Genomic DNA, 24720 nt, shown 5'->3' with positions numbered 1-24720 from the left:
TCCTCAACCCTCCAGAGCACATTTTGTGGGTGTGCAGAAGGCTGCAGGGGGAAAGGGAATGATGGGGATTTCAGTTTTGTTTTTGTATTGTGTGGACCACCTTGAGTTTCTCTGAAAATCAGGCAGGGTATAATTTTTTGCAATTAATTGAAGTTGAATAAACACCTTTAGCCCCTATATTACACAAGCATTGCTGTACAATATCAGTCATATGGTTAATATGTGTATGAATACAAAAAGGACAAAAGATGGGCATGTCTATCTTTAAACAATTTACTTTTATTTGCCATTGTTATTGACATGAACAACCTGTCTTCCAGCAACTGCAACAGCAACCACAACAGAGAGGTGCTCCAGATATCTCATTCTCTATTGATGCTAATAAGCAACAAAGACAGCTTATCGCAGAACTTGAAAATAAGAACAGGTAAGAGTCTCTTGTAACCTACTTCCAAGCTAAATGTATGTCTGCAGATAGAAACAAAATGTATCAAGTATCAAGGCAGAGTTGACCAAAACTGTGGTGAATCTGTCATGAGGGAACCTATAGATGCAGTATAATACACTGGGCCCACTGTTAGTTTCTGGATTTTGGATTTAATTTAATAAGCTATAAGACAATCTGTACTTAAACAGTACCTCCTAGTTGCAGCATCTGAGCTTTCAGTTTTTCCATGGAGCAGATTTTGAGGCTGTGTGAAGAGGTACCTCTCTTTGGGATGGGGAGGGGGGAGCCATCTCAGAGGCCAGGGGCAGCAGCAGGGGCTGCCTGGAGGACCCCTGGTGAGAGGAGAGGAGGCCGAGGGAACACTCCACAAGGGAGGGTGTTTGAAAAAGGGTGAGAGGCTGCCAGCTCTGCAGTCAAGTGGTGACATAACTGGGCTCCTGAGCCCCACAGGGGTGCCACAGAAAGAATGTAGTTGGTCAAGGGAACCATGGACTCAAAAAAATTGAAATCCTTTGCCCTAGCACAACAAAAAAGAAGAAACAGACACTTTGTGGTTTGTTAAGTGATGGGGAAATGCATTGAAAAGTGTGAGGTGAACAATTGACTAATGAGAATACATATAAACACCCCATAAGAAATCGGAATGAATGCAGGACAAATGCTCATCATTGTTTAACCACCCCACAAACAAATCAGAAAGAATGTTCAACAGAGCCTAACTAGGTAAATCCAGAAGTGTTGCATCACTTGAGAGTGAAGGTGCTGTGCTATCTTCCAGGCAATGGGACACTCTTGCTTACCAAGAGAGGGAGGAGCTAGGTGGCAGGGAAGTCAGCACAGTGCAAACACACTAGGTGCTCCTGCTGGTGCTTTTGCACCATATTTACCTCCCTGCCGCCTCTCCCTCGAGGTAAGCAACAGTAACCCACCTGCCAGTTAGTGAAGCAGTTCCCCTGTCACCAGCTGCTCCTGATGTACTTTTGTGCAGGCACAAGCCAGGATGAATGCCCAATAAACAGGTCATTTAGAGGGGCCCTTGGTGAAAACGTTACTGACGGCTTACCTCTTCTTCTTCTCTTCTTCTGTAAGAGAAATCTTACAAGAGATTCACAGGCTGCGACTTGAACATGAGCAGGCGTCTCAACCCACTCCAGAGAAGGCAGCGCAGAATCCTACTCTCCTGGCAGAACTTCGGCTCCTGAGGTAAGTACATACAGTATATTATATTCAGCCAAAGACTTCAGAGGTTTTTTATTAAAAAAATAATAATAACACAATCTTACACATCTCTACTCAGAAATAAGCCACATTCAGTTCAGTGGGGCACACTACCAGGTAGCATATATTGTTTTGAGGTTGTGTTTTCCATTATTGATTTTACTAATGGAGTTGTCAAAAGATAACTCTTCCTCTAACTAGAAAAAAATAATGGCAGCAACATGCAACATTAGTGTTGTAGAACTTATTAGAAAGTGATCAAGATCAATGTTCAAGTTTAACTATTTCCCTTTTGGAGACCCATCCTAAAATGTGTTTTAGAATACTACAAATAGGGTGAAATAGTTTTACTTTTTTTAAAAAAGTCCCTTGATTATGCAGTGCTGGAATTTTTACTTGACTCTCTGAGGCTCTAATCCTGTGTACACTATCCTAGGGGTAAGCTAGTGTGCATGGTGTTTGTTTTTGCATTTCTTTGATTTTGCTTCACAGATAAAAAAACATAATAACTTTCTTTAAATTTTTTGACACTGAATGTCCTTAGGGAGCTTTGTCAACAGAGATCTGTCCTCCATTTTAATTTGCAATGTCACAGGAAGCAGTATCTGTCCAAGCTTGTGTGCGGTCAGAATAGTAATAGTTAATTAACAGTTAAAGGGGTTTATTTTAATTCCTTGCACAACATTTGCAAAATAGCCAAATGAAAGCTTCTCAACATAATGAAAATATAAGTAGGGACTATGTGGTTGTTCCCCCAAGTGTTCTGTGCAGTGTACTGGCTATTTCACAGTCCCAGGTTCTCTAATAAAAATATCACTGTGGCTCTCTAACCTGAACACCAGGCTTTGCCAATCTAGTGCCCTCCAGGTGCTTTGAACTACAATCAGTTCTTTTTTCCTGGGGGTACACAAAGGTATGCAGTACCAGCACCATTTTTTCTCGAAGAAAAGCACTGACTAGAACACTAATCTGCATTCTGCTTAAAGGCTGTTCTTGCTGGGGGGGGGGGTTCAAAAGATCCCAGAAAGCTCAAAAAGTCGGCCCAGTAAACTGAAATCAGGTGATGGGGAAGAAAACTTAATTATTAAATTGTCATTCTAGTTGGCTAAGAAGTTAAGGTAATGTCTGTAAGGACTCTTCCAGACATCCTTTTTTATTGAGCATTCATCATGATTTGTGCTTGTTATGTTATTTCAGCAGCTCTATGTTATCCCCAATTAACACTCAACTTTAAAAGAAACCAGAAGTTAGTACCTCCTTAAAGGACACTGAACATGTTCCTTACATTGAAAAGTATAGTGTTTGAAACTATATCTGTTGATACTGTAGTCAGCAGAGGATGAACATGTATGTGAATGCACCTTTGAGGCAATGTGTGTTGTGCCAAATAATCAGCAAATAGATGCAAGATCATACTCAGCAGTGTGGCATCAGTTTGTCCTGGATCAGGAGACCTTTTGGAATAGCTGAATTACCAGGGAAAGGAATCCCAAGAGCTAGAGTAACACATATTGAAAAAGCAACTTCTGGTTCCAAACCCAGCCAACAGTTAAATAGGCTTTACCAACTTGAATTCGCAATGGCAGGAGGGCAGATTCTGACAAAAATCCAGGATGTTCAGGAAATGTCAGCCTTTTGTGTGGGCAGACTTTTAGCCGGTAAACATTTGATCCATTAGAGAATCAATATTGAGTATCGGAATAGGACAAGGGAGTGCCAACTTCATATCCTCTCTTGAATGGGTCACCTTGAGCAAGTTATCCCCTCTCAGCCTAACCTATTTTCTGGATTGTTGTGGAGACAAAATAAGAAGTGAGGAAAGGACTTTCTATGCATGTTGTCCTGAGCTTCTTGGAATAAGAGACAGATAAAAACAAATAATAAAATAAATATATTGTCAGGGAACTGCCATCGGAGCCAAGAGGGGAGGTAAGGCTCCCCAATGATGCCGGAGAGGGAACCAGCAAGGAGAGAGGGAGAGCTTCCGCTGGGGAAGGAAATCAGAGTGACGCCAGGAAGAAAGGGGAGGCTGAGAGGGCTTCGGAGGGAGGGTCCGAGACTCTTCCAGCGAGATCAGCGAGGAGAGCACCGGACCTCCGCTTGGCACGCCTACTCTGCGCAGAAAGCTTCCGCGCAGGGAAGCTAGGTGGAGACTTGGTGTCAAAGAATTTTTATGTTGGAAGAAGTTCAGGAAACGCCCACTGACGGATTCTGCCAGTGACTGAGACAGCCAAGGTGTAAGGGCTGTCCAGCCCGGGAGAGGTTTAGCCATACAACCCAGCCTGGAGCAGTTTGCGGCTTACGCACAAGCAACCCCAACTCCCATTACATATATATTTGGTGCATTGGAGTAGCATGGTGGTGAGCTAGGAAAAGATTCTGGAGGGCTTGTCGTCTGCTGCAAGAGTGGAACCAAGCTCCATGTTTTGAGCTGTGCTCATGGTCAGTCTTGGGGCAAAAACTTCCTGCATAGGAAATCAGGTGCAACATTATACCACATGTTTTGGATTACAAATGCAGGCTTTTCCACTGCATGTTTGTTTGTCTGGGAAGCTTTGGAATGGTCAGCTACATGCCCTGATCTTAAATGCTTATTTCTTAGGCAGAGGAAGGATGAGCTTGAACAGAGGATGTCAGCTCTTCAGGAAAGCCGGAGAGAACTCATGGTTCAGTTAGAAGGCCTCATGAAACTGCTAAAGGTAAACTATTTTAATTCCCAAGCCTATACGATTTCTCTCCTAGACCAGGGATGTGGAACCTGTAGCCCTCCAGATGATGTATGACTCCACTCTTCCCTGAGCATTGGCCATGCTGATTGGGGTTGATGGAGTCTAACAGCAGCTCAGGGGACTCCAGATTTCCCATCCCTGCCATAGATGTTTGTTCTGGGAAATGCCTCCCACTAACTTCAGATATTAATCATTCCCATTTCCCAGACAAATAGGTTGTTGTTGCTGTTATCTTTTCAACCAACAATTTGACCATTGTTTCCACAAAAACAGCAGCAATGGAGAGTGGATCCAAATGCCCTTTTCTCCAGGTACTTAGTACTGAGGGGCTAAGGAGTGTTGTTGCTAGTTGTCATATTTCATTATATACACCCCCTGTTTATTAACCTCTTCAACCTAAATGATTTGGAAAGGGACTAATGTGCAGAAATACATCCCTTTGATAACAGAAATTAAGTTGGGGAGGGGAGGGGGCAGATGGGCAAGGACTCAACTTCTTTGTTTGGAATTTTGTTCATATTTTAAAAGATCAGTCCTGGCATAAACTAGCCTGGTCTCATTAAACTTAATACCTGCAGGGGCTAAAATTATATTCTTTTCCTGTTAGCTACCCCTATTTAACAAAGTGTATTTGTTGATGTACAGAGGTGCACAGCAAAAGAGCTATTAAGCCATCTTTGCTGTTTCTCAGTCCTGTATAGAAATCTCAGCTACAACATCCATGACAAATGGCCACCCATCCTCTGCATAAAAACATCCAAGGAAGGAGGCTCATAATATATACAAAATATATTTGCATCCAACAACATGACAAGCTTTAGGAAATTTGAGGCTGGCCCCTTTAATGGTTTGAGTGCACCACTTAACTTGCAGCTGTGTTGCTATATAGCCACTCCTGTTGTTATGTATGTACAGTGAGGACATTTAAAATGTAAGAGTCCTGCTGAAACTGACCATCTACGGTACTCTAGCAGTGATTAGCCAGGTCGCTCCAAAACTTCTCAAATGGGAGAGAAAGGCAACAGCTCTCCTTCATTATCCCCCCCCCCCCCCCGGAAATTGATGTTCAGAAGTATGCTGTTCTAAGACCAAGGGGTGACAATCCTGCTCTGTAGCTGCAGCTCTCTCCCCTATCTCACACTTTAAGCTCAGACTCATCTGACTCGCAATGATCCAATCTTTCTTTAGGAAGAAGAATTGAAGCAGGGAGTAAGTTATTTACTCTGTAGATGTCACTAACTCTTAAGAAGTGCTCCTGTGATCCAAATGTGTGCTTACTACATCTGCTTGAAATGCGTTTACATGCTCTGGACCAATAAATAACACTACCTCGCACGTCTTTAACCTTTTATCTGAGAAGTTAAGGTACTTTAAACAGTCAGCTGTTATGGCTTTCTTGATAGGCCAGCAACAACAAAACAGATCTCTGTGGCTCACTACTGATATAATGGTATCTTTGGCATGAAGAGCAATAACTCTTCAATGCTGTCCAACACAAACTATTGAATTGTGTGAACGTGAGCAAACTCCTTGAAGTTGAAAATGTAGAGGTACTTCAGATTGATGAAATGCTAAGTCCATCCCCCAACCCAAGTAACAGCTTTGAGAATATTTGAAAAATAATTCCATAACCTATTTGTACTGAAAAATGCACTAAGGTTGTGTTTGTAATTATCTTTCCAAATGCATTAAATTACACTGAAGCCAAAGGAATAATGTTGCTTAAGTGACTAAACTGTAGCATTCTCACTGGCTCAGGAAGTGTTGAGGGATTTCTCACTATACTAAAGCAGAGTTTTGTTTCTTGGTTCAGCTACGAAATCAATGTGCAGTAGCTAGAACTATGTGCACACAGATTAGGAGAAAACTGGTAGTATTGGGCCATTGCTGATCTATTGGTATACAATGGTACCTCGGGTTAAGAACTTAATTCGTTCCGGAGATCTGTTCTTAACCTGAAACTTTTCTTAACCTGAGGCACCACTTTAGCTAATGGGGCCTCCTGCTGCCGCAGCACCACCACCACACGATTTCTGTTCTTAACCTATTTCTAGGTTAGCAGAGTCTGTAACCAGAATCATCTGTAACCCGAGGTACCACTGTATCTGCATTAAAAGTACTATTGTTACTTTTCATAATGTAAGATTTGAGCCCACTTTTTTACTGAACCCAGCTCACTGAACTCATTTAAGTAAACAATCATTCAGACTGCAGTTTTATGCTGAATTTTCACTCACATATTTTCAATGTGAAAAGTAGGTTTTGAGGAGTGTGAAAAGCATCCTGATCTCCCTACTCCACATTTTTATGGTGTTGGGAAGGTTATACCTGATCATGGCCCCAAAATGTTACTGCTTCTTTGCAACTTCAGTGGTTTATTTCTCCTTCAGTGCAAGATCCCTGCCAATCAGTGATCACAGAGAGCTACTGATGGCACCAGAGCATAAAAATCACATTTGTCTAACAGACAACACTGAGGGCTGTGGTTTCATTTTAAAATGTTCATGTCCTACCTTTCTGGAGAGTGGGCTGTGGAATATCCAAGTTGATTACACTGCATGGCAAAACTTTCGCCACACATTTTTGCATCTGACTACTAGTCACAGCAGTGCAATGAAAAAGAATACATCCCCATTTGGATGTGCATCTGAATACCAGTTTTCTCTGTCTACACTGTGTTACTTTCACAGGCTGCACATCCACTTGCACATCTCCACCCATATTGTACCACAACCAGTCGAGAACATTTAACTAGGAGGAACAAAGGAGCATCTACCTTCTGTCTTTCCTCCTCCTCACTTTCCCCAAACCCCATCCATTTTTGTATACTTTTTCTCAAAAGGGTGTTCAGCCAGCAAAGTAGGAGCATTTCATGAGGGGTGAAAAGATTTGTAAAGGGGCGGGGCACTCTGTTTCAGCTCAGCATAAGTGCATACTGTTATAAAGGGCAAAGATATACAAATCTATCATATATATTTTCTGCTTAGTGTACTAAGCATTTTTGTTTTCCATGTTCCTAATTTTTCTGTTCAGAAATGTAGCTCTTTTATTTTGTATAGATTTCTACCCTGGTGATTCTAACCTGTGAGCCACTCTAGGTTCCAGCAGAGGGAGCTACATACCAAAGACTAACAGAAGAGATTTGTTTTAAGTTTTACTGAACTGAGGGGAGGGTGATTGTAGATAAAACTTAAGTATCTTACTACTGGTTTCTTATCAGTGCACTCAATGAGAAGATACAGATGACATTTCTCATTAAAATTGTCATTGTCTAAATTATAACTGCTGTAACATGTCTGTTTGCAGACATAATAACAGCAGTGTGAGCTTGACTAAAATATTTTTTTAAAAAACCTAGAAATGCCAAATAGATGCTTCCAGAACTAAGAACCCAAAGCAGCTCCCATACTTTTCTCCAAGATCTACTAGTGTTTATCTGGGCATCAAGATTCTAGCCACTATGAATAGTGTAAACTGTGGGGTTGGCAGTTAAGGGATAGAATGGAGCTATCTCCATACAGAAATCCACATTGGAACCATGGCTTCCAGTAATGGGGATAGTAATTCCAAAGTGGACACAGAACTTACAGCAGGTTCAAGACACAATCCAGAAATAAAGAGAAGTTTCTGGTGTGGGTTGAGGATGTTCCGTCCTGCCTTGTGCTAGTGCAAAAATGCAGCTGAAAGCCCCAGTTGCATTTGAAGGTCTTCTATACAGTGAGGTTTGTTGTGTTGTGTTTTACCTTTGCCTTACTGAATTAGAGTGGACTGAGGAAACCATTCCTGCTTCCATGATCCAGTTCAGAATTTTGGTAGGGCAGAATTGAAACAATCCATTCTCTGTCATGACTCTGCAAGCTCCCAACATTTTTGCCACATCAGGAGCAAAACGGTGACTTGAAAGTGGGGTGTTGCTGTGGAAAGAACTTGGAAGAATGGACCACACCTCTTCAGCTGTGCACTTCCCACTATGAGCCTATTAGCAACTGTACTCTACTTCTAAAAAGTGAACAAAGTCAATTAAGTTTTGCTCAAAGTAGACCCATTGAAATGAAGGGCCCTAACCTCGACATGTTAAACTTCAATGGGTCTACCCTGAGAAAAACTTAGTTGAATACTGCTCGTTAGTATAGACTCCTATCTCTGCAGTCCATTCCCCTTCCTTGCATAGAGTTCATAACTCTAAAGCAGGTCTGCAAAACCTATAACCCGCCAAGCTGAATTCTGCTCATCAACTCTGTATGGCAACCAGGTGGGGCTCAGTAAACCACCTGCTGCTGCTCCCTACGTGGGATGAGAAAAACAGGATTAACTGGCAGAGAATCGATGAGTATAAGATCTTTGTGTATTCTGTGACGTGTGCTGCTCACTTTCACTGACCAACTACATGTCTTTCTTATGACTGATGTTAAAACACTTTGTCCAGGATTAAGATACCCTCCTTAGGCTCACATAAAAGGCTTGCATGCACTCATGCTGGGGTTTGCTGTTTGGTTTTGTTTCCTAACAATAGCTATTTGTGCTGTGTTCTACGACCAAACTGTGCATTGCCTTAAACATACAGCCAATGATAACTTGCATCATCTCCTAACAAGCTTTAATTAAAGCAGAAGGTGTGACCTGACATCATCACGCTTAGCAATGTCCTTCTCCACCTTGCACCACCATAAGCAGAAGCCATTGAAAGACAGCCAGGGCAGAGAAGCACTGGGCATGAGGATGGCATGGAGTACTGGGTCCATTTCAGGACCCCACACTTCTAGTATTTGTTTTAGAAAGGAGTTCCTACATCTAATTTTTGAACACAGTTCTTTTCTGTATGAAAAGCTAACAATTCTATCCAAGACTTCCAGTCTTCTTAATGCAAAGACCTCTGCATCTTTGTAACTTTTCTTATATACTGTGTAAAACACCTAGAGGCCTATTTTGGCATTAAGCAGAATATAATAGTAACAGTAATAATAATAATGCAAAATAGAAGATTGTATTGTATTACTATGCACATTGTTAACATTATATTTTCCATGGGGGGGGGAGAGAAGTTCCATATATGGGGGAGGTTTTAATGTCCATTTGAACCCTGGAACTTATAAGATCCTTTTGGCCATTTCTCCTGTCTTACTTCACTACATTTTTACATTTCTGCTGTTTTACTAGTATGCACGCCTGACCCTATTAACTAACAAAGAGACTGATGTGCTCGCTTTCCATCAGGATGATCCCAGTATTCAGCATGACATGGCATTTTCTGACTGTTTGCACAGTAGGAATATAATTGGCGATGGCAGCGCTGGGGCGCTCTCTGCTGTAAGTCGTGCTTAACCCACTTAGCAAACCTTTTTATTCCAGACCCAAGGGGCAGGCTCCCCACGCTCTTCTCCCAGCCACACTATCAGCCGGCCTATTCCTATGCCCATCAGATCTGCGTCTGCCTGCTCGACTCCAGCCCACACACCTCAGGACTCTCTGACAGGTGTGGGAGGAGATGTGCAAGAAGCCTTTGCACAAGGTAAGTTGTGCAGAGCATCCTTTGCTACAAAGTGGTTGTGCTTAGGAATAGTCAGCAGGGGTGGGGGAAATGCCCTGCAACTCAATGACTTCTTCCCTTATCGTACATATGCCATGTCATCTACAAATGAGTTTTTTATCATTTAAGGTGGGCATAGCCAACTGATGCCTCCAGATCAGCTCCGGAAGCATGGCCAATGGTTGGGGTTGACGAGAGCTGTACTCCAACAACATCTGGAAGGCACCCCGATTTAGGCTAATTAAAAGCTTGTGTTTAGAACAAGTGGTATCAGTGAGAGGATTCCTAATGGCATAAAACAATTGTAAAAAGTTAGTATTGTTTCACCATAATGAAAAGCATGAGGAAAAGATTTGGCCTAACTAACTAAACAAGCCAGATTATCTGCAACAGACACAACATCCTCTATTAATCAAGTGTACATAAAGATGCATTGTATTCTCTGGCTATAGCAATTATACTTCTTCATAATGTGCCACATTGTTGCATGATAATTTCTCATGCCAGCTGCTTGACTCCTCCGAGGCCTCTTCATTGGCCTCCAAGTCCCTATAACAAAAGTGATTCTTTAGTTAGGAGCACCAATTCCCCTGTATTGCTTTAGTGCAGAGGCGAGGACGAAATACAGAGCCAAATGCAGTCCTCCAGGGCTGTGTATTTGGACCTCAGGACTCTCTGCAGGCCACACAGCCTCCCCAGGCTGCATCTCTCATAGACTGTGCTCTGTGCTCTTGTCTGAATGTGTATTGTCCTGGGGTTCTAATGCCTCTTGCTTGCCTGGATAGAAGATGGGAAGACCATGGGGGTATATGTATGGATAATTCTGAATTGTGTGGCTGGAGCATAGCCTCCACTGGAATATAACCACAATGAAAGGGTGTAAAAAAGGGGTTAAAAGTCCCTCCACTGCTCAGCCTGCTTTTTGCTTCTGGCCCTGATTACCAGTCCAGCATGCAGTCTCTGGAAGATTGCCCACAAGGGAATGTAGGCTTTGGGCTGAAGAAGATCCCCCTCCTCAGTCTTTGTGGATAGTGCATGTGGGCTGGAGCAGTAAACAGTTGCTGAAAGTATAAGCTTGCAATGGAGGAGGAAGCGGATAAGAAACTGGGAAACTGTGTTAGAAAATGCAAAATATATGAATTTTCTATTTGGTTCTTAAGCAATGAAGATTCGTAGCAAATAAAGAATAAGCATGGGAAGGATTAAAAGCCAGGTTGCTGTTTTTAACTCAGTGGAAAATGGGGTTGGTTTTTTATTTGTTTGTTTTTGTTGTGTTCAGCATGGAACTAGCTCATTAAAAAGTTATATCGGAAGGGATGGGGAACCTGTGTCCCTTCAGATGATGTTGGGACTGCATTATCCCTGACTGTTGGCCATGCTGGCAGGAGATGATGGGAGCTTGAGCTCAACAATATTTGTGGGGCCAGACATCCCCTACCCTGGTTCTACCAGTGGCCAACATGGGTTTAGTGAAGCTGGGTTTTTGAGGGCTTGGGCAGGCATCATGAACTCTCTGAGGTTTTTGTTTTCGTTGGCGGATCACAACACCATAGCAAAGCTTGCTTTGGAATGTCCTCTGAGTTTCCAAAGTTGATTGTGACATGGAAAGCAGGCTGGATATCCCATTCCTTTAGATTCTGGTATATATTTTATTCTAGATTGGTGGCACCAGCATTAGATGAAACACTAGCAGTGGTTGCTGTGTGGTGTAGGAAAGGGGAAACCACGTCCACATAAAAGCTACATGAATATAGATCTAAAATGTGTTTTTCATTTACTGCACTGTAGTTTAATTACACTCTCTAGGTTGTTAAGCTTACAGGGGGTAAAGAGACCTCTGAACATAAAGCTTTGCTTCTCTTCACAGGTTCAAGAAGAAATTTAAGGAATGACTTGCTGGTAGCAGCAGATTCAATCACCAACACTATGTCTTCTCTGGTGAAAGAACTAAACTCAGGTCTGATTATTTAAAAGCAGAATTAATATTTAACCATTCAACACTCTTTTTAAAAAACCATAATGTTTATAGACTACTAAAAGAGATGTACAGTATGTTATTGTCAGGGGTTCAGAAAGAGAGACACAGGAGGGGGAGCAAATGGAGAGTGAGGAGGAGGAGTACGAAGGGGGAGCAGGCAGTGACAGCGGCCAGAGTCACTCCACAAGTCTCTCTAGCGAATCGGAGGACTCACAGAAGGGAGCGCCCATGGCCAGAGCGAGGGGGGTTCCAGGGGGGAAGCCCCAGGAGGGAGGGGCCAGCGGGGAGTCCCTGAGCAGCAGTTGGAGATCAGGACCAGCTTCCCCACCAGAGCGCAGTGGGGAGGGGGAGTCCCAGGAGCCGGGACCAATGCTCTCACCACCAGCGGGAGGAGAGGAGTCAGGTTTGGCAACGCCCACATCAGGAAGCGGGGAAACGGTCAGAAGGAAGGTTACCGGCTGGGCGCACGCGCCAAGTTCAAATGTAGAGGCGAGCGGCACAGCAGGGAGTCCTGACAAGGAGCCAGGTCCTAAAGCCCGCCGGAAGGAAGGGCGAGATTCAGGGGGGTCAGCGTCAGAGGAATCCAGGAAGGAAGTAACACCAGAGGGCAGAAGGACCCAGCGAAGGAAAGAGCAGCGCAGGAGGTGGAGCCGGGCTAGAATCTTAAACTGGTGTGGGGTCAGCAGTGAGTCAGAGGGGACTTAGCCGATCTAGCGTCAAGACGTGGGTCTGCGCGCCCAAAGCTTGGAAATGGAAACTAAACTTCAATAAAGACTTTTGTATATAACATCCAATGGGCGTCGGTCCTCTGTGAGCTGGGACCGAGAGGCAGTCCTGACAGTTATGTAGAAGATGTTTTTAATATGTAAGGAGAAAGGTGTGGCAAATTCTGTTGAAGACAGTCGCCCCCATCCAAGCTAACTAGAGTGCAACGCTAAGAGTTTCTTTCTCTCTCCCACTCACTCACACACACAAAATCAATTTTTTACTCTTGAAGCAGAGTTGCATAGTTTAACGCTACATGGGTAACAAAAGAGAGCCCAAACTCTGCAGTGTTTTGCATAAGAAGGTTTGGCAGCAACCCATTGTTAGAGCTGTGGCACTGTGGTACCCATGCTGACCCCTTCATCAGTTAAAGGGAATCAGCATGGGGATTGGCCTAATCCCTGTGTAGTTAAGGGATGTCAAAGTGCACTAGATAATCACACCTGCTACACAATAAATGATCTCTGTGCATGAGTATCAGCACTACATGAGTAAAGTAAGCAAACTAACTGTATGCAACTGGTGTGTTTATAGCCATTTAGGATGGTGGTGTAAAGTCAGTCTGTGCTAGAAACATGAGAGAAACTCCCTAGAGTTCATGTAACCATAGTACCATTGGTGCCTTTCTTCCCACAGAAGTTGGAAGTGAGACAGAGAGTAATGTGGATTCTGAGTTTGGTCGGACTCATTTTGATGACCTTGTTCCATCGCCAACTTCTGAAAAGGCTTTCATTGCGCAGATTCATGCCCGGAAGCCAGGATACCTTCACAGTGCAGCTGCCTCTGGCACCATCCGCAGTGATATGTGGGTAACGCCTTGTGCTCTTTATCTCTCTTTCCTTATTAAATAATATATATTCCATATTGTCTTCAATAAACCATCTCTGAAGCTAAGCAAATGTGGTATGTACATGTAATATGGAGTTGCTCTCTTAACCAAATATTAGGCCAAGAATAGCAATGAGTGCTATTGTGTTTAAATCCATTTTATGAATCTCACAGCCTTCAAAAGAAAAACAATTATGCGGTGATTTAAACTTGGAAATTCAGCACTAAAGCAAATAAATGTAGAAACTGTTTGTTTTCAAGGCAGAGCCCTTTACTAGGAGATGAATTTAGCAATTGCTGACCTCCAGCTAGAGGAAAATAATGTTTCCAGTGGATATTGTTACAGTATATGTTTGTGGGGTGGTAGGCTGTAGATTTGGGCCCCCTTCTAATTCCTGAGGTATCCAGGCTAGCTTCTTGGTGAGGTGATAGCCTAAGTCACGGGCCTTTAAGGGAACAGGGGAAATGGCTCAGAAATTAGCCTCCTCTTCCCATTCCACATAACAAAAACTGCTCTTGAAATTTTATTTTGTCACTCCTAATCCTTACAAACTGCTGGTCCTTATTGGTTCACAGAGTAGACAAAAACAGCAGTTGCACAGTCCACGCTGCTGACATTCTGCACACACTGTGACCTGGTTCACATGTAATGCTGAGGCAAACCATGGCTAAGAATGAATGAGCAGGTACTTAAGAGTAGAAATCATGTCCACTTTGTCACTAGTCTTGCACAAACCCATGACCCTGAGATTAAAAGTCTCATGCTCTACCAACTGAGCTATCCCTTCAGTCTGTATGTATAGAGGACACAGAAACAGATTGCACCCCCAGCAGGGTCCCTGTAATACATGGCCCCTTCCTCTGCTCTGCCTTCTATTTACGTATGTTAGACCTTAATTGAAAGCTATGACTGGAATTTGGCTTCTAATAAATTATCCCAAATGAATCTCTTATTTACACTCTTCCTCAAGTGTTTTTGGTTTTTTATTTATTTCGACTGTGTCAGACCAGCACGGCTACCTACCTGAATCAAGTGTCAAGTGTCTGCATTTTTTTGCTCAGTTTCGATCTTTATACATACACTATTTAAGCAGGTGGATTTGCAGTAGGACAAAGCCATTCTAGCTGCAGGGGGAAAGTCAGTCCCTACCAAGACAATCTAAACCTAATTTCTGTATACAGAATTTCCAATGTTGCCTTACCTCCCATTTACAAAACAGTCTTTCGCAATGTAGAATATGACATTTGCAGAACTTTGCTTCGTCTCGGATTCAGAGAGAAATTCTGCATATCAGTTATGCCAAAGCATTAAAGACATACTGATGAGTCACAAATGTAGGAAAAATACATACCGATACATGCCTATGCCTTATATCCTCTATTCAGGTACATGGTGAAGACTTTTTTAAAACTTTAGCAGGCATCTTAAGTTAGCCTTTTTTACTTTATGTTTAGTTTTAACTGATTTTATCTTTGTATCTTTTTTGTAATCGCATTGTGCACAGCTTAAAAACTATGGTGTTAAGTGGTATTTCAGTTGCTGAAATAAAAAAAAAGGAAAGTAGGAGATATTCTGATTAAAGAATTGTTTGTGATTTCTTTAAATATCATGTTTTAATTCAATTAATCAGAAGTTTAAGCTGCAATTCTAAGTGTGGTTACTAGGGAGTAAGCTTTACTGACAAAGTGGGACTTACCTCCAAGTAAACATACATAGGATTGCACTGTTAAATCAACTAACACTGTGCAAAAGAATCCTAAGCATGTTTAATCAAGCATGTTCTTGGTTTACTGCTCATTGTTTGTTTGGGGGAGACAAACTGCAAGCCTGGGTTAATACATACTGCTAAGCCAAACTCTGACTTTGCTTTGGGTAGCGCAGAAGCAGTGGGTTTCTTTTGACAACTCAGTTGGTGGCACACAGCTGAGAAATTTTGTGGAAAGAATAAAGCACCCATGATCTTAGCTCTGAGTACCTAAACGCTTGCTCATTCATGCTTAGCCACAGTTTGGCTTAATGTTATGTGCTAACTGGGCTAGTGAGTGTGCTTTAGAGAAAGCAGTGCTTATCTTTTCCCCCAGGGTACTTCCTGTGTTCTTGGCTGTGAATTCCTACCCAGACCAGAATCATAAACACAGTTCTGACATAGATGGCTACGTTATCTCCTTCCTAGATTATACCATTTCAGACTGCAGGTGTTGAGGGTCATATTGTAATTCTCATATGTTGTTGTCTCTTCAAAGCGAGAGAGAGAAGACTCCCTGCCAGTAGAAATCTACCATATTTCTAGTTTACAACACACAGATAGTATTTATTTATTATGTGAGGAAGCAAATGCAGCCTCCAAATTTTAGGCTGACATGGTGCAGTCTAGGAATTCATTTTTCATTTCAGAACAGTAGTCAGGGTCTAGCATACAGTAATTATCCCCAAAGGCACTGCAAGTAGGAATCTCTCTGTGAATGAACAGATCCATTTGAAAGATGAAATGTGAATGTGTAAACAAATAAGTCCTCTGTTTTGAAAGAATATACAGTATATGGAGTTTTTAAGAAATACACAAAACAGGACTTGCCTTTCAGAGTTCATGAAGAAAACACAATGAGTCTTCTGAATGTTAGCATTTTAAAAATTTTAGGAAGCTATTTATTAATAATTGTCTTTAGGGTTACAGAAGATGGAGACCCTTACGTTAGAGCAGATGATGAGAACTATGAAAATGACTCTGTTCGCCAGCTAGAGCATGAGCTCAAGATGGAGGAATATTTGAAACAAAAGCTGCAGGATGAAGCTTATCAGGTAAAAATAAAAAGAGAGCTCAGCAAAGTATCTAGGTAAAATTAGAATCCACAAATGACACTGTGCTGGATTCTGTTTTGGTTGGATCTCAAATGTGTTCTCTGTAGAGCTGAGGCGTCAGATTCCAACTAGTATTATATTCATTCATGTTTCTATGTGTGAGTAATCAGGAAGTGCTGTAGGTATTGAACTGAACAAGGCTGACATTAACCTCAACAGGCTGTTAGTTGATGCATCACAAATGCTAATAGCATTCTCTGTCAACAATGTGCTTTGCCAACTGTTTTTACTGATTTGCAATAGAGTGGTGCTTGGCTCACGTGTGCATGTTTGGCACTTATTAGCTGGAGAATAGAGTGAAGATTTGCATGTGTAAATGAGCCATCACTGATTTAATCTCTGAAGGTTGACCTTCCATGTTATCCATTGCCAGCTCAAAGAATGTGCTCAACAGAGCAACACAATCAAGTTTTGAGTAATGAAGTAATGAGAAACGAAGTGATGATATGCATATGGAAACCAGCTCTATATGTTATTTCATTCAAAGAAAGTTAGGCTGTGGCCCTTCTGCATTAAGGGGCTCTTATCATAAAAGTGAATCTCAAGAGTCATAGAATCATAGAATCATAGAGTTGGAAGAGACCACAAGGGCCATTGAGTCCAACCCCCTGCCAAGCAGGAAACACCATCAGAGCACTCCTGACATATGGTTGTCAAGCATACATACAAACAAACAAACAAATGAAAAAAGGAACAGCAGACAGGTAGTCCAGTCCTGTGGTCTATGTAAATATATGTTCAAGTTACCAAAACATCTAAGTAGCAGATGTATATTCCTTGCATATCACTTCTCATAGAAGATATCTCCTAGAATCATAGAGTTGGAAGGGACCCTGAGGACCACCTTGGCCTACCCCTTGCACTGCTGGAATATGCAGCTGTCCTTTAAGGGAATCAAACCTGCAACCTTGGTGTTGTTGGCACTATGTTCTAACCAACTGACCGATCCAACCTGTAAAATGATTGCCACTATGCCAAAGCGGAACTAGCTGGAATCCTGTGCCTCTCCCAGCACTGTAAAAAAATGCAGCCATAGCAGTACGAAAGAGGCACTGTCGCCATGGCCACTCCCCCACCGGGAAGTTACCAGTGGTGGAGCACTTGGTTTGCTTGCAGACAGTCCCAAGATCAGTCCCTGGCATATCCAGGTAAGGCTAGGAAAGACTCCTGCCTGAAACCCTGAAGAGCTGCTGCTTCCAGTCAGTACAATGATAATATTGATCTCAATGGACCAATGGCCTGACTCTGTGTAAGGCTGCTTCTTATGTTTCCTATTTGCCCCTAGCAACTCTGTTGCTACCTACTAATTATAACATCGCTCTTGACATGGCTGTAACTATGCATCACATAAAGCAATCGCCATGGAATGATAGCACAAAAACTGTGATAGCATCACATTATGAGCACATTGTCAGGAACAGACCACGCTGCTGCTTCCTGTGCAGCTGGTGCCATATCCCAGGGATTACAGTGAAAGCAACCCATCCTTGCCCTGACTCCTGGCATAAGATAGTTCATAGAAATCCTCTTGTTAGCCACCAGGCATAAATCAAGGAAAGGATTGTATCATAGGCTGGAGTCCTTGGCCCAGTTAGATTCCTTGAAGATAGTGTTCCAGGCACATGTGCAAGGGCGGATCTGCTATGAAACCAATGAAGCTTAATATTCAGGGCCCCTAATCCCAGAGGGACTCCAGAAGAAACTTTAGTCTGCATTGTTTGAAAATCTAGTAGACTCAATTTGATTAATTTTTGGTTGTACATATTTCAACAATCCCAAAGTTTGAGAGTCAGTAGAATGGATGTTGTAAAGGTATGATGATCTGTTGTGAAATAAGCCCATTGAAGAAGATAACAATAGTTACCTAGACCTCAATGCTGCTTCTAGCTTCAGGGCCCCCAAAATTTACATTCGCCACTGTATATGTGCATAGAAAATTACTTTATAAATGAACAGTTGACTGGTTTGAACTTACATGAATCTTGCCTGTCAAAGAAATCACATTCCTTTTATACTACAAGGCACTGAACTATAGGAGGTCTAGGCACAAAAATTAGAAGAGAGTATTCCTTTTCTCTCTGCTCTGGTGCTTGTAGTAAATGACCTTTGTATTCAGAAGAACAGCAGCCTTCTTACAGGATCACCTGGCATGCAAACCTCCTTCCTTATAAATGTGTAATGTTACTGCTCTTGAACACTCTCTCACCTTTCTTGTCCACTGCTATCTCCAGAATGCTACGCTGGTTTGGCTGCTCACATCTTCAGTTTTCACTCTCTTTTTATTCATAGGTCAGCTTGCAAGGATGAGTAACTAGTATCACTCTCCTCTCAAGTAAGTATTCTGTTAGTCTAGATCTCTGGTCAGCAGGTGGTTTTACAGGCAGGATGAACTGGTTGTGTGTGAAGGAGAGAACTGTTCAAGCCCAAAGTGGACTGTTGCCAAATTCAGACATCCTTCTCTTCCTTTCTCTCCTTTCCACTGCCTAGAATTGGGCACAGAGACTAGTGTGTAGCACTAGTTCTCCTACTGCTAGATCCTCCTATTGCTGGCATGTTCCTGTGGGTCTCCCTTTCCTATTCTCTTGCTTTTTTACTTTGTAATGCAACTGGCAAGGCAAGCAGGGGCTTAAGTGAGACGAGTTTCTGCGTTTGCTTGTGTACTTCAGTTTCTCCACACCAAGAGTCTGCCTCCCATATTTTTCCTCTCCCTTAAGAAACCGAGAGAGGCTAGCAGTTTTGGAACCTATGGCACCCCTCAAGGACCAGACTGAACCCATGCACTGCCAGTTTCTGACCTTTAGTCTTGTACAGCGGTGCTCAAACTCCCCCCCCCCCCGCGACCACTTGAAAATTGTTGATGGTTTTGGTGGATCACTTAATGATTTTTGTTCCTGTTGTAGCAATTGTAACAGCTGTTTTAGATGTTATATGAATGTTAATAGTATTTTTAGTATTTCTTTTCTTTCTTGTATTGCATTGCATTACAGTTTGCATTCCATAGAATATAAGAAAGAAAAAAGGCAATTAAAATGCAATTAAAAATCAATATGGATATTTAATATCAGCATCTAAATGAAGATGACCCACAGACCATAGTTTAGGAACACCTAGTCTAGTGGAATGATTTCATCTGAAAGCTGGCACTTTTAAATTTAAGTACCATCTAAAACACATGCGCAACCTTGCAGGTTGCTACATGCATTAACTAGTCAATTCAAGCCATCACTCAGAATTATCCCCAGTTATAATTCTCTAATTTGCAGGTTTTAATTTGCTGCCTTCAAAGGTGCTCTTAATGTATTTCTAGCCCACCTGTCCTTCAAAGAGCTGAAGGTATTATGCACAGTACACGCCCCCCCCTTTCCCTTCAAAAACACCCTTGTGAGATAGGTTAGGCTGAGAGTTGGGGACTGGTGCAAGGCTACCCAATTAGCTTAATGGCTGAGTGGCAACTTGAAGCTGGATCTTTCAAGTCCTAAACCAACATTCTGTTCATTGCAGCACACTGGCTCTCCCACATACTGACTATTTCCACGTGGTAGTTATGAGTATCACAGAAATTATAGAAATGCTAGTTTCTATAGAAACTAGCATTTCCGCAGCAGAACTCGAGCAATGTGTACAGCTCAATATGTTCTTGTACACCTCCATGCTTTTACTCCACCTGTACATTATAAGTGCCAAGTCACAACCTATGCTTGCTAAGCAGTACTGGTAAAGTTACCAACCTGAAGAGGAGTGTATCATATTGTTAAGGTAAAACTGTCATCCCAAGATATCAAATGTACTGTCCCTAAGTAACAAGATGAATGATATGGAACCCGGCCCAATACCATTGTTCGTATTTAGATTCAACTGATTTCGGTTTAGAAATGTGCCATCTGGATTCAATCAAACTGGCCACTACTATGATTTGTTAAAATGTGTTATCTATCATATACCAGCAACAGCTTGCTATACTTTTGAAAACATTATGTAAATAGTGTTACAAGATTTTAGGTGGCAAAGATACAGTTGGTGCTTGCTTATGGCAGAATTTGTTTTAAAAAAATAACCTGCAAGGTTGTGTTTTTATACTGTACTTTATCCTGCATTACACCAGGCACCTTTTATACTGAAGGATAAATTCTAACATTCTTTTAAGAATTATTGTACCAATAGCAACATAAGATTATTCCAAAAGGTTTGCTTAACATCACTTTGTGGCTTATAATGTAAAACAAATACGCACTTTTCTCTGTTTCAGGAAACTTAAAATTAATTTCACGAGTCCAAAATTCAGTTGCATGGCCCAATCTATTAAAAAATTGTCAAATTTAAGTCTCTTCAAAGTCTCTGAACAGAGAGAGCCAGGCTACATTTACCCATGCACAACCCCTTTATCTACTGCAATGCATTGTATGTGGGGCTGCCTTTGAAAAGCAGGATACTGTCCTTAAATTGTGTGTGTGTGTGTGTGTGTGTGTGTGCGCGCGCGCGCGTGCGTGCCTACAGGAACTCCATGTATGTCATGGATCAGAGAAGGGCTGTGTATTTTTAATACGCCTTCCCCTCCCCCTGCACTGCCAATATGCATTATGCAAGCTTGACAGTTTATTATATATATTGACAGGAAAGCTGCAGTCAAATGGACAATGAAAGTGACAGAAGAAAGGAGGAGGAGGAGGAGGAGGAGGAGGAGGAGGAGGAAGAAGAAGAAGAGGAGAGCTGCACTCAGACGGATGACAGAGAGAGCCTGGCTGCCAGTTTCACAGAAGAAGCAGAACAACAACACATGCAGCCCCTCTGACATAAGATAACCAACTAGTTTTGAAGACTGTAGCACAGTATTTTTGTTCTACCAGTTGTAGTTTGTAGATGTTTGTTTTGAAGAGAAAAAAAAAGACTTTTTATTTAAAGCTAACTTATATCAGCTACATTCTATGTAACATGGCTCATTACTGGTGAAGAACACAGGCTGAAACAAAATGCCATTATTACAGTTAATGGCAGTACTAACAAAACACTTAAGCCCTTTGCACATAATGTTGAACCTCTTCAGTTTACAATGACAATATTAATATACTGTTTATATTAGGAGTTTGATTTCTGAATAGTTTGAGATTTTAGAACACTTTCCTACACTGTACATTGTTTTTCCACAGAGGAAATTTTAAAAGCTACAAATGATGCATTTAACACTGAATGAATATACTCCTGAGTGTACATATTTATAGCCCAGACTATGGCTGCAATCCTCCAGCCAGCTGTATGTGCTGAATCCCGCCAGTATCTGTGGGACTTCAATGCACATGTCCAGCTGCAGGATTGCAGACTTAGATTGCAATTTGTTTTACAGTCTTTCTGCAAAAAAGAAAAAAGAAACGAAAAAAGACTTGTACAAAATGCACTAAAAAGTATCTCTATGATTTAGGGCTACTACATAACTTAGGAATGTTTTCTTTCAAAGTAATCTAACAAATCAGCCATAGAAGTTAGTGTAAATATTTTCTTTTCAAATAGATATCATATACAAAAGGCAACATTCAAATGATATAGAATCTAGTTTTTAAAATCAGCACAGATCTTCTTAAAACTGTGAACTATGTTTTGAAATACTCGTTGCTAAAGCTGTTTATAAACCACAGGTGCCATAAAATCCCTAAACTAACTCACGTTAACGTATAATCTTTCATAGTATTGTTTAATAGCTGTTTTAGAACTTTAGTAAGCATGTGTTCTTTCACATTTCTCCATCCTTCATATCCTGTTTGTTGAGGCCTTCAGCTTTAAATGTACAGGCTTTAAAAGTGCGCTTGCAACTATTTTTTTTTATTTCTGAATGTGCATTGCCTTAGCCAGCCACCAGATGTTCTGCATGCATTCTTGGAAATGTGTAATGAGACTTTCTTTCAGGACTGAATGGGGATGCTAAGTATATCTATGAAAAACACAGAGGGGAGTACAGTCCTCCTGCTAACTATATGTAGTTACAAAGGTGTCTCTTTGAGTAACACTTAACATCCTATTTCAGCTATGTAACAGGGAGGAGAGAGACCATTGGCCTTTGCATCCATCTGGATTATAAAAGGGGGGGGGGGAGTTGCAATGAGATTTCCCAGCCATTGGTATGCATTGAGTTAGCCAGTAGCAACTCACACCAATGATATTTTAGCTAGGAATAAAACATTAAGTAAGCTGGAATTTTTTAGGATTCCACTAAGGTTTTGAATACATGGCACAGCAATTCTAATAGTGGATGTCAGTTTGGAAAAGGGTCAGTTTTATAAATCCCGTGTTTCATGGAAACATCGTAGAAAATGTCCTATCATTAACCATTATAAAGCTTCTCCCAAAGAGCTACTACAGAGTTTGTCCAAATTAGAAGTTTAATCCCTCTTCTGATTCTGCTGGAAATAAGGATTGGACAAACTTACTTGGGTTAAAAATAGTTACTAGTACTTTTCACAGATGCATGAAATCATTGCTACCACTGGCCGCCTTCCTCCTTGTGTATGTTTCAGCATTGTCTCTATGTAGTCAAATCACACAAGTCAGACAACTGCAGAATATAAAATATGTTTACATAGAGACACTCCCTAACCCGACATTTGCAATAAATAATCCTTACTCCTGTTCATATCTGCCAACAGGTAGATACATCACAGGTTATACATAACCTGTGACCACTTACCTCTCCTGTACCCTTCTCTCAGGAACCAGAACTCTACTAGTGCCTAGCACTCAGCAGATAAAACCACTACAGTGTTAAGAAATCTTGCTGACACGTCGCTCAGGATTCCAGTCAGGTGTTTCCTGAAGAGAGACAAACTGGACCAGAACACAGCTCTGTCTGAATGACCCAAATCCAGTCGCATAATTGCAGTTGGGAGTAATAACCACGTTGCTTTAAAACATTTTATTTGCACACCTATAGTGCATGTAAGATCCATGCATGAGTCTTACATTTCAAGGTTTATGTAGCACTATTGCCGTCTTCATTCTCTCAGCCTGGTTTCAGCACATAACCCCCAAGCAGTGCTCTAGGTGGCCTGTTATGCTCCGGAACTCTAAGATTAAGCACTTTTTAATTTGCCTCTCCACAAAGAAAAACCTCGTTTTACAATATTGCCCAGCTCTTGAGCTGGTAGTGGCCCAGCAAGGACAGTAGTTCCCCCAGTTTCTCTGCAGCATGTGCTGCATAGGGAGTGCCACCATCTATCCAATGCTACCATCCAACCAACCAACCTCCAAGGCCATCGGTCATTATAATGCATCTTTAAATAAAGATGTACATGTGATAAAGTTCCACAGATGTTATTCTGTGACCAGACCACATTTTCAATTCCTGGATGTTATTTGTGCTGTTCGGGCCTCCATGAGTTGGATTTTATGTGTGGGTGCCCCATTTAAACATTATGCACAGGTGTGGGTGTCTGGTGGGACAGATATGCCTAGAGGGTGACACTGGAAGGCATCACCTCCCACAAAACCGACACACATGCCCATGTAGGAAAGTGGTCAGATGAAAGTTTTGTCCCAAATGGGTCTATGTTTTAGCCCACTCAGTCCTCATCTATTTGTTTAACTTGGTTTGGATTGTGAACATTAAAGTTACAGAAAGGGTTGAACTGGCCTTTTATAAAAAAAATAAAATCTGGCCAGTTACCGCAGCCAAAAACTCCTGTTGTGGATTGTCATTGGAAAGGTAGTGAAGAGAGAGGAATGAGAATGTGAAGAGGAATATGATTCTTGAATGTTGAAAGAAAAGATGGAGAATAGATTCTCTGTAAGTAGTAATGTTAACTAAAAACTGCATTAAAAGGTGTGTGGCCTTTGTTGTGATAATATGTATTTTCTTATATGCATGAGACAAAATGTTGCATCATTATTTAGCACAGATGTCTGCCTTTACTTTAATCATCTTCTCCCATCTTTATTAGTTTCTTGGAATTGCTGTAGATATTTATTGTAAATACTGCAACCTCAGGTTGCAACAGTTAGGTTGGTTCAATTCGGTGAAAGGAGCCTTGAACAACGAACACGCTGCTGTGTCCTGAGAAGAGAGGGCATCTTACTTGTGAACCAAAAATGTATGAAGAGTTACATCTTGAGGCTACTGTCTGATGTTTTTAACTACTGTTATTTCACACCAGTCCAGACAGACTCACACTACAAATTTTACATTGTTCATTGGTATTGTAAACAGAACTATTATTGTATGGGGTTTTTTTGTATTGTTGTTAAGTATTGTTTTGTGTGTGCGTGCGTGTGTTCAAACCTACTGGGGACATGTTATATTTTGAAGTGATTAAACTATTTAATTGTGTGTCTATATTTTGGAATGGAATTATTTCTTCATTAAAAAAAAATAATTTTTAAAAGTAA

The 24720-nt window shown here is 41.5% G+C and overlaps 1 protein-coding gene across 22 annotated transcripts in view; it reads left to right on the top strand.

The window, feature by feature from the left end:
* The window catches only part of DTNA (dystrobrevin alpha), a 179494-nt gene extending 154774 nt beyond the window's left edge, over positions 1 to 24720 (top strand). For 15 of the 22 annotated variants that reach the window (XM_081918514.1, XM_081918512.1, XM_081918515.1 and 12 more), the window contains 9 exons: positions 321 to 427; positions 1538 to 1651; positions 4269 to 4365; positions 5584 to 5604; positions 9745 to 9904; positions 11790 to 11879; positions 13302 to 13470; positions 16161 to 16293; positions 20966 to 24720. In XM_081918514.1, the coding sequence (XP_081774640.1) occupies positions 321 to 427; positions 1538 to 1651; positions 4269 to 4365; positions 5584 to 5604; positions 9745 to 9904; positions 11790 to 11879; positions 13302 to 13470; positions 16161 to 16293; positions 20966 to 21142 (1068 nt within the window). In that variant the 3' untranslated portion in view covers positions 21143 to 24720. Of the gene's footprint in view, positions 1 to 320; positions 428 to 1537; positions 1652 to 4268; positions 4366 to 5583; positions 5605 to 9744; positions 9905 to 11789; positions 11880 to 13301; positions 13471 to 16160; positions 16294 to 18642; positions 18686 to 20965 lie in introns of all 22 variants that reach the window. The other 7 variants (XM_081918507.1, XM_081918510.1, XM_081918509.1 and 4 more) reach the window with 3 other exon arrangements.

Source organism: Podarcis melisellensis, assembly GCF_964234715.1.
Source record: "Podarcis melisellensis genome assembly, chromosome: 7".
In the NCBI taxonomy this organism is placed as follows: domain Eukaryota; kingdom Metazoa; phylum Chordata; class Lepidosauria; order Squamata; family Lacertidae; genus Podarcis; species Podarcis melisellensis.
This window is presented reverse-complemented; position numbering and strand designations above follow the sequence as displayed.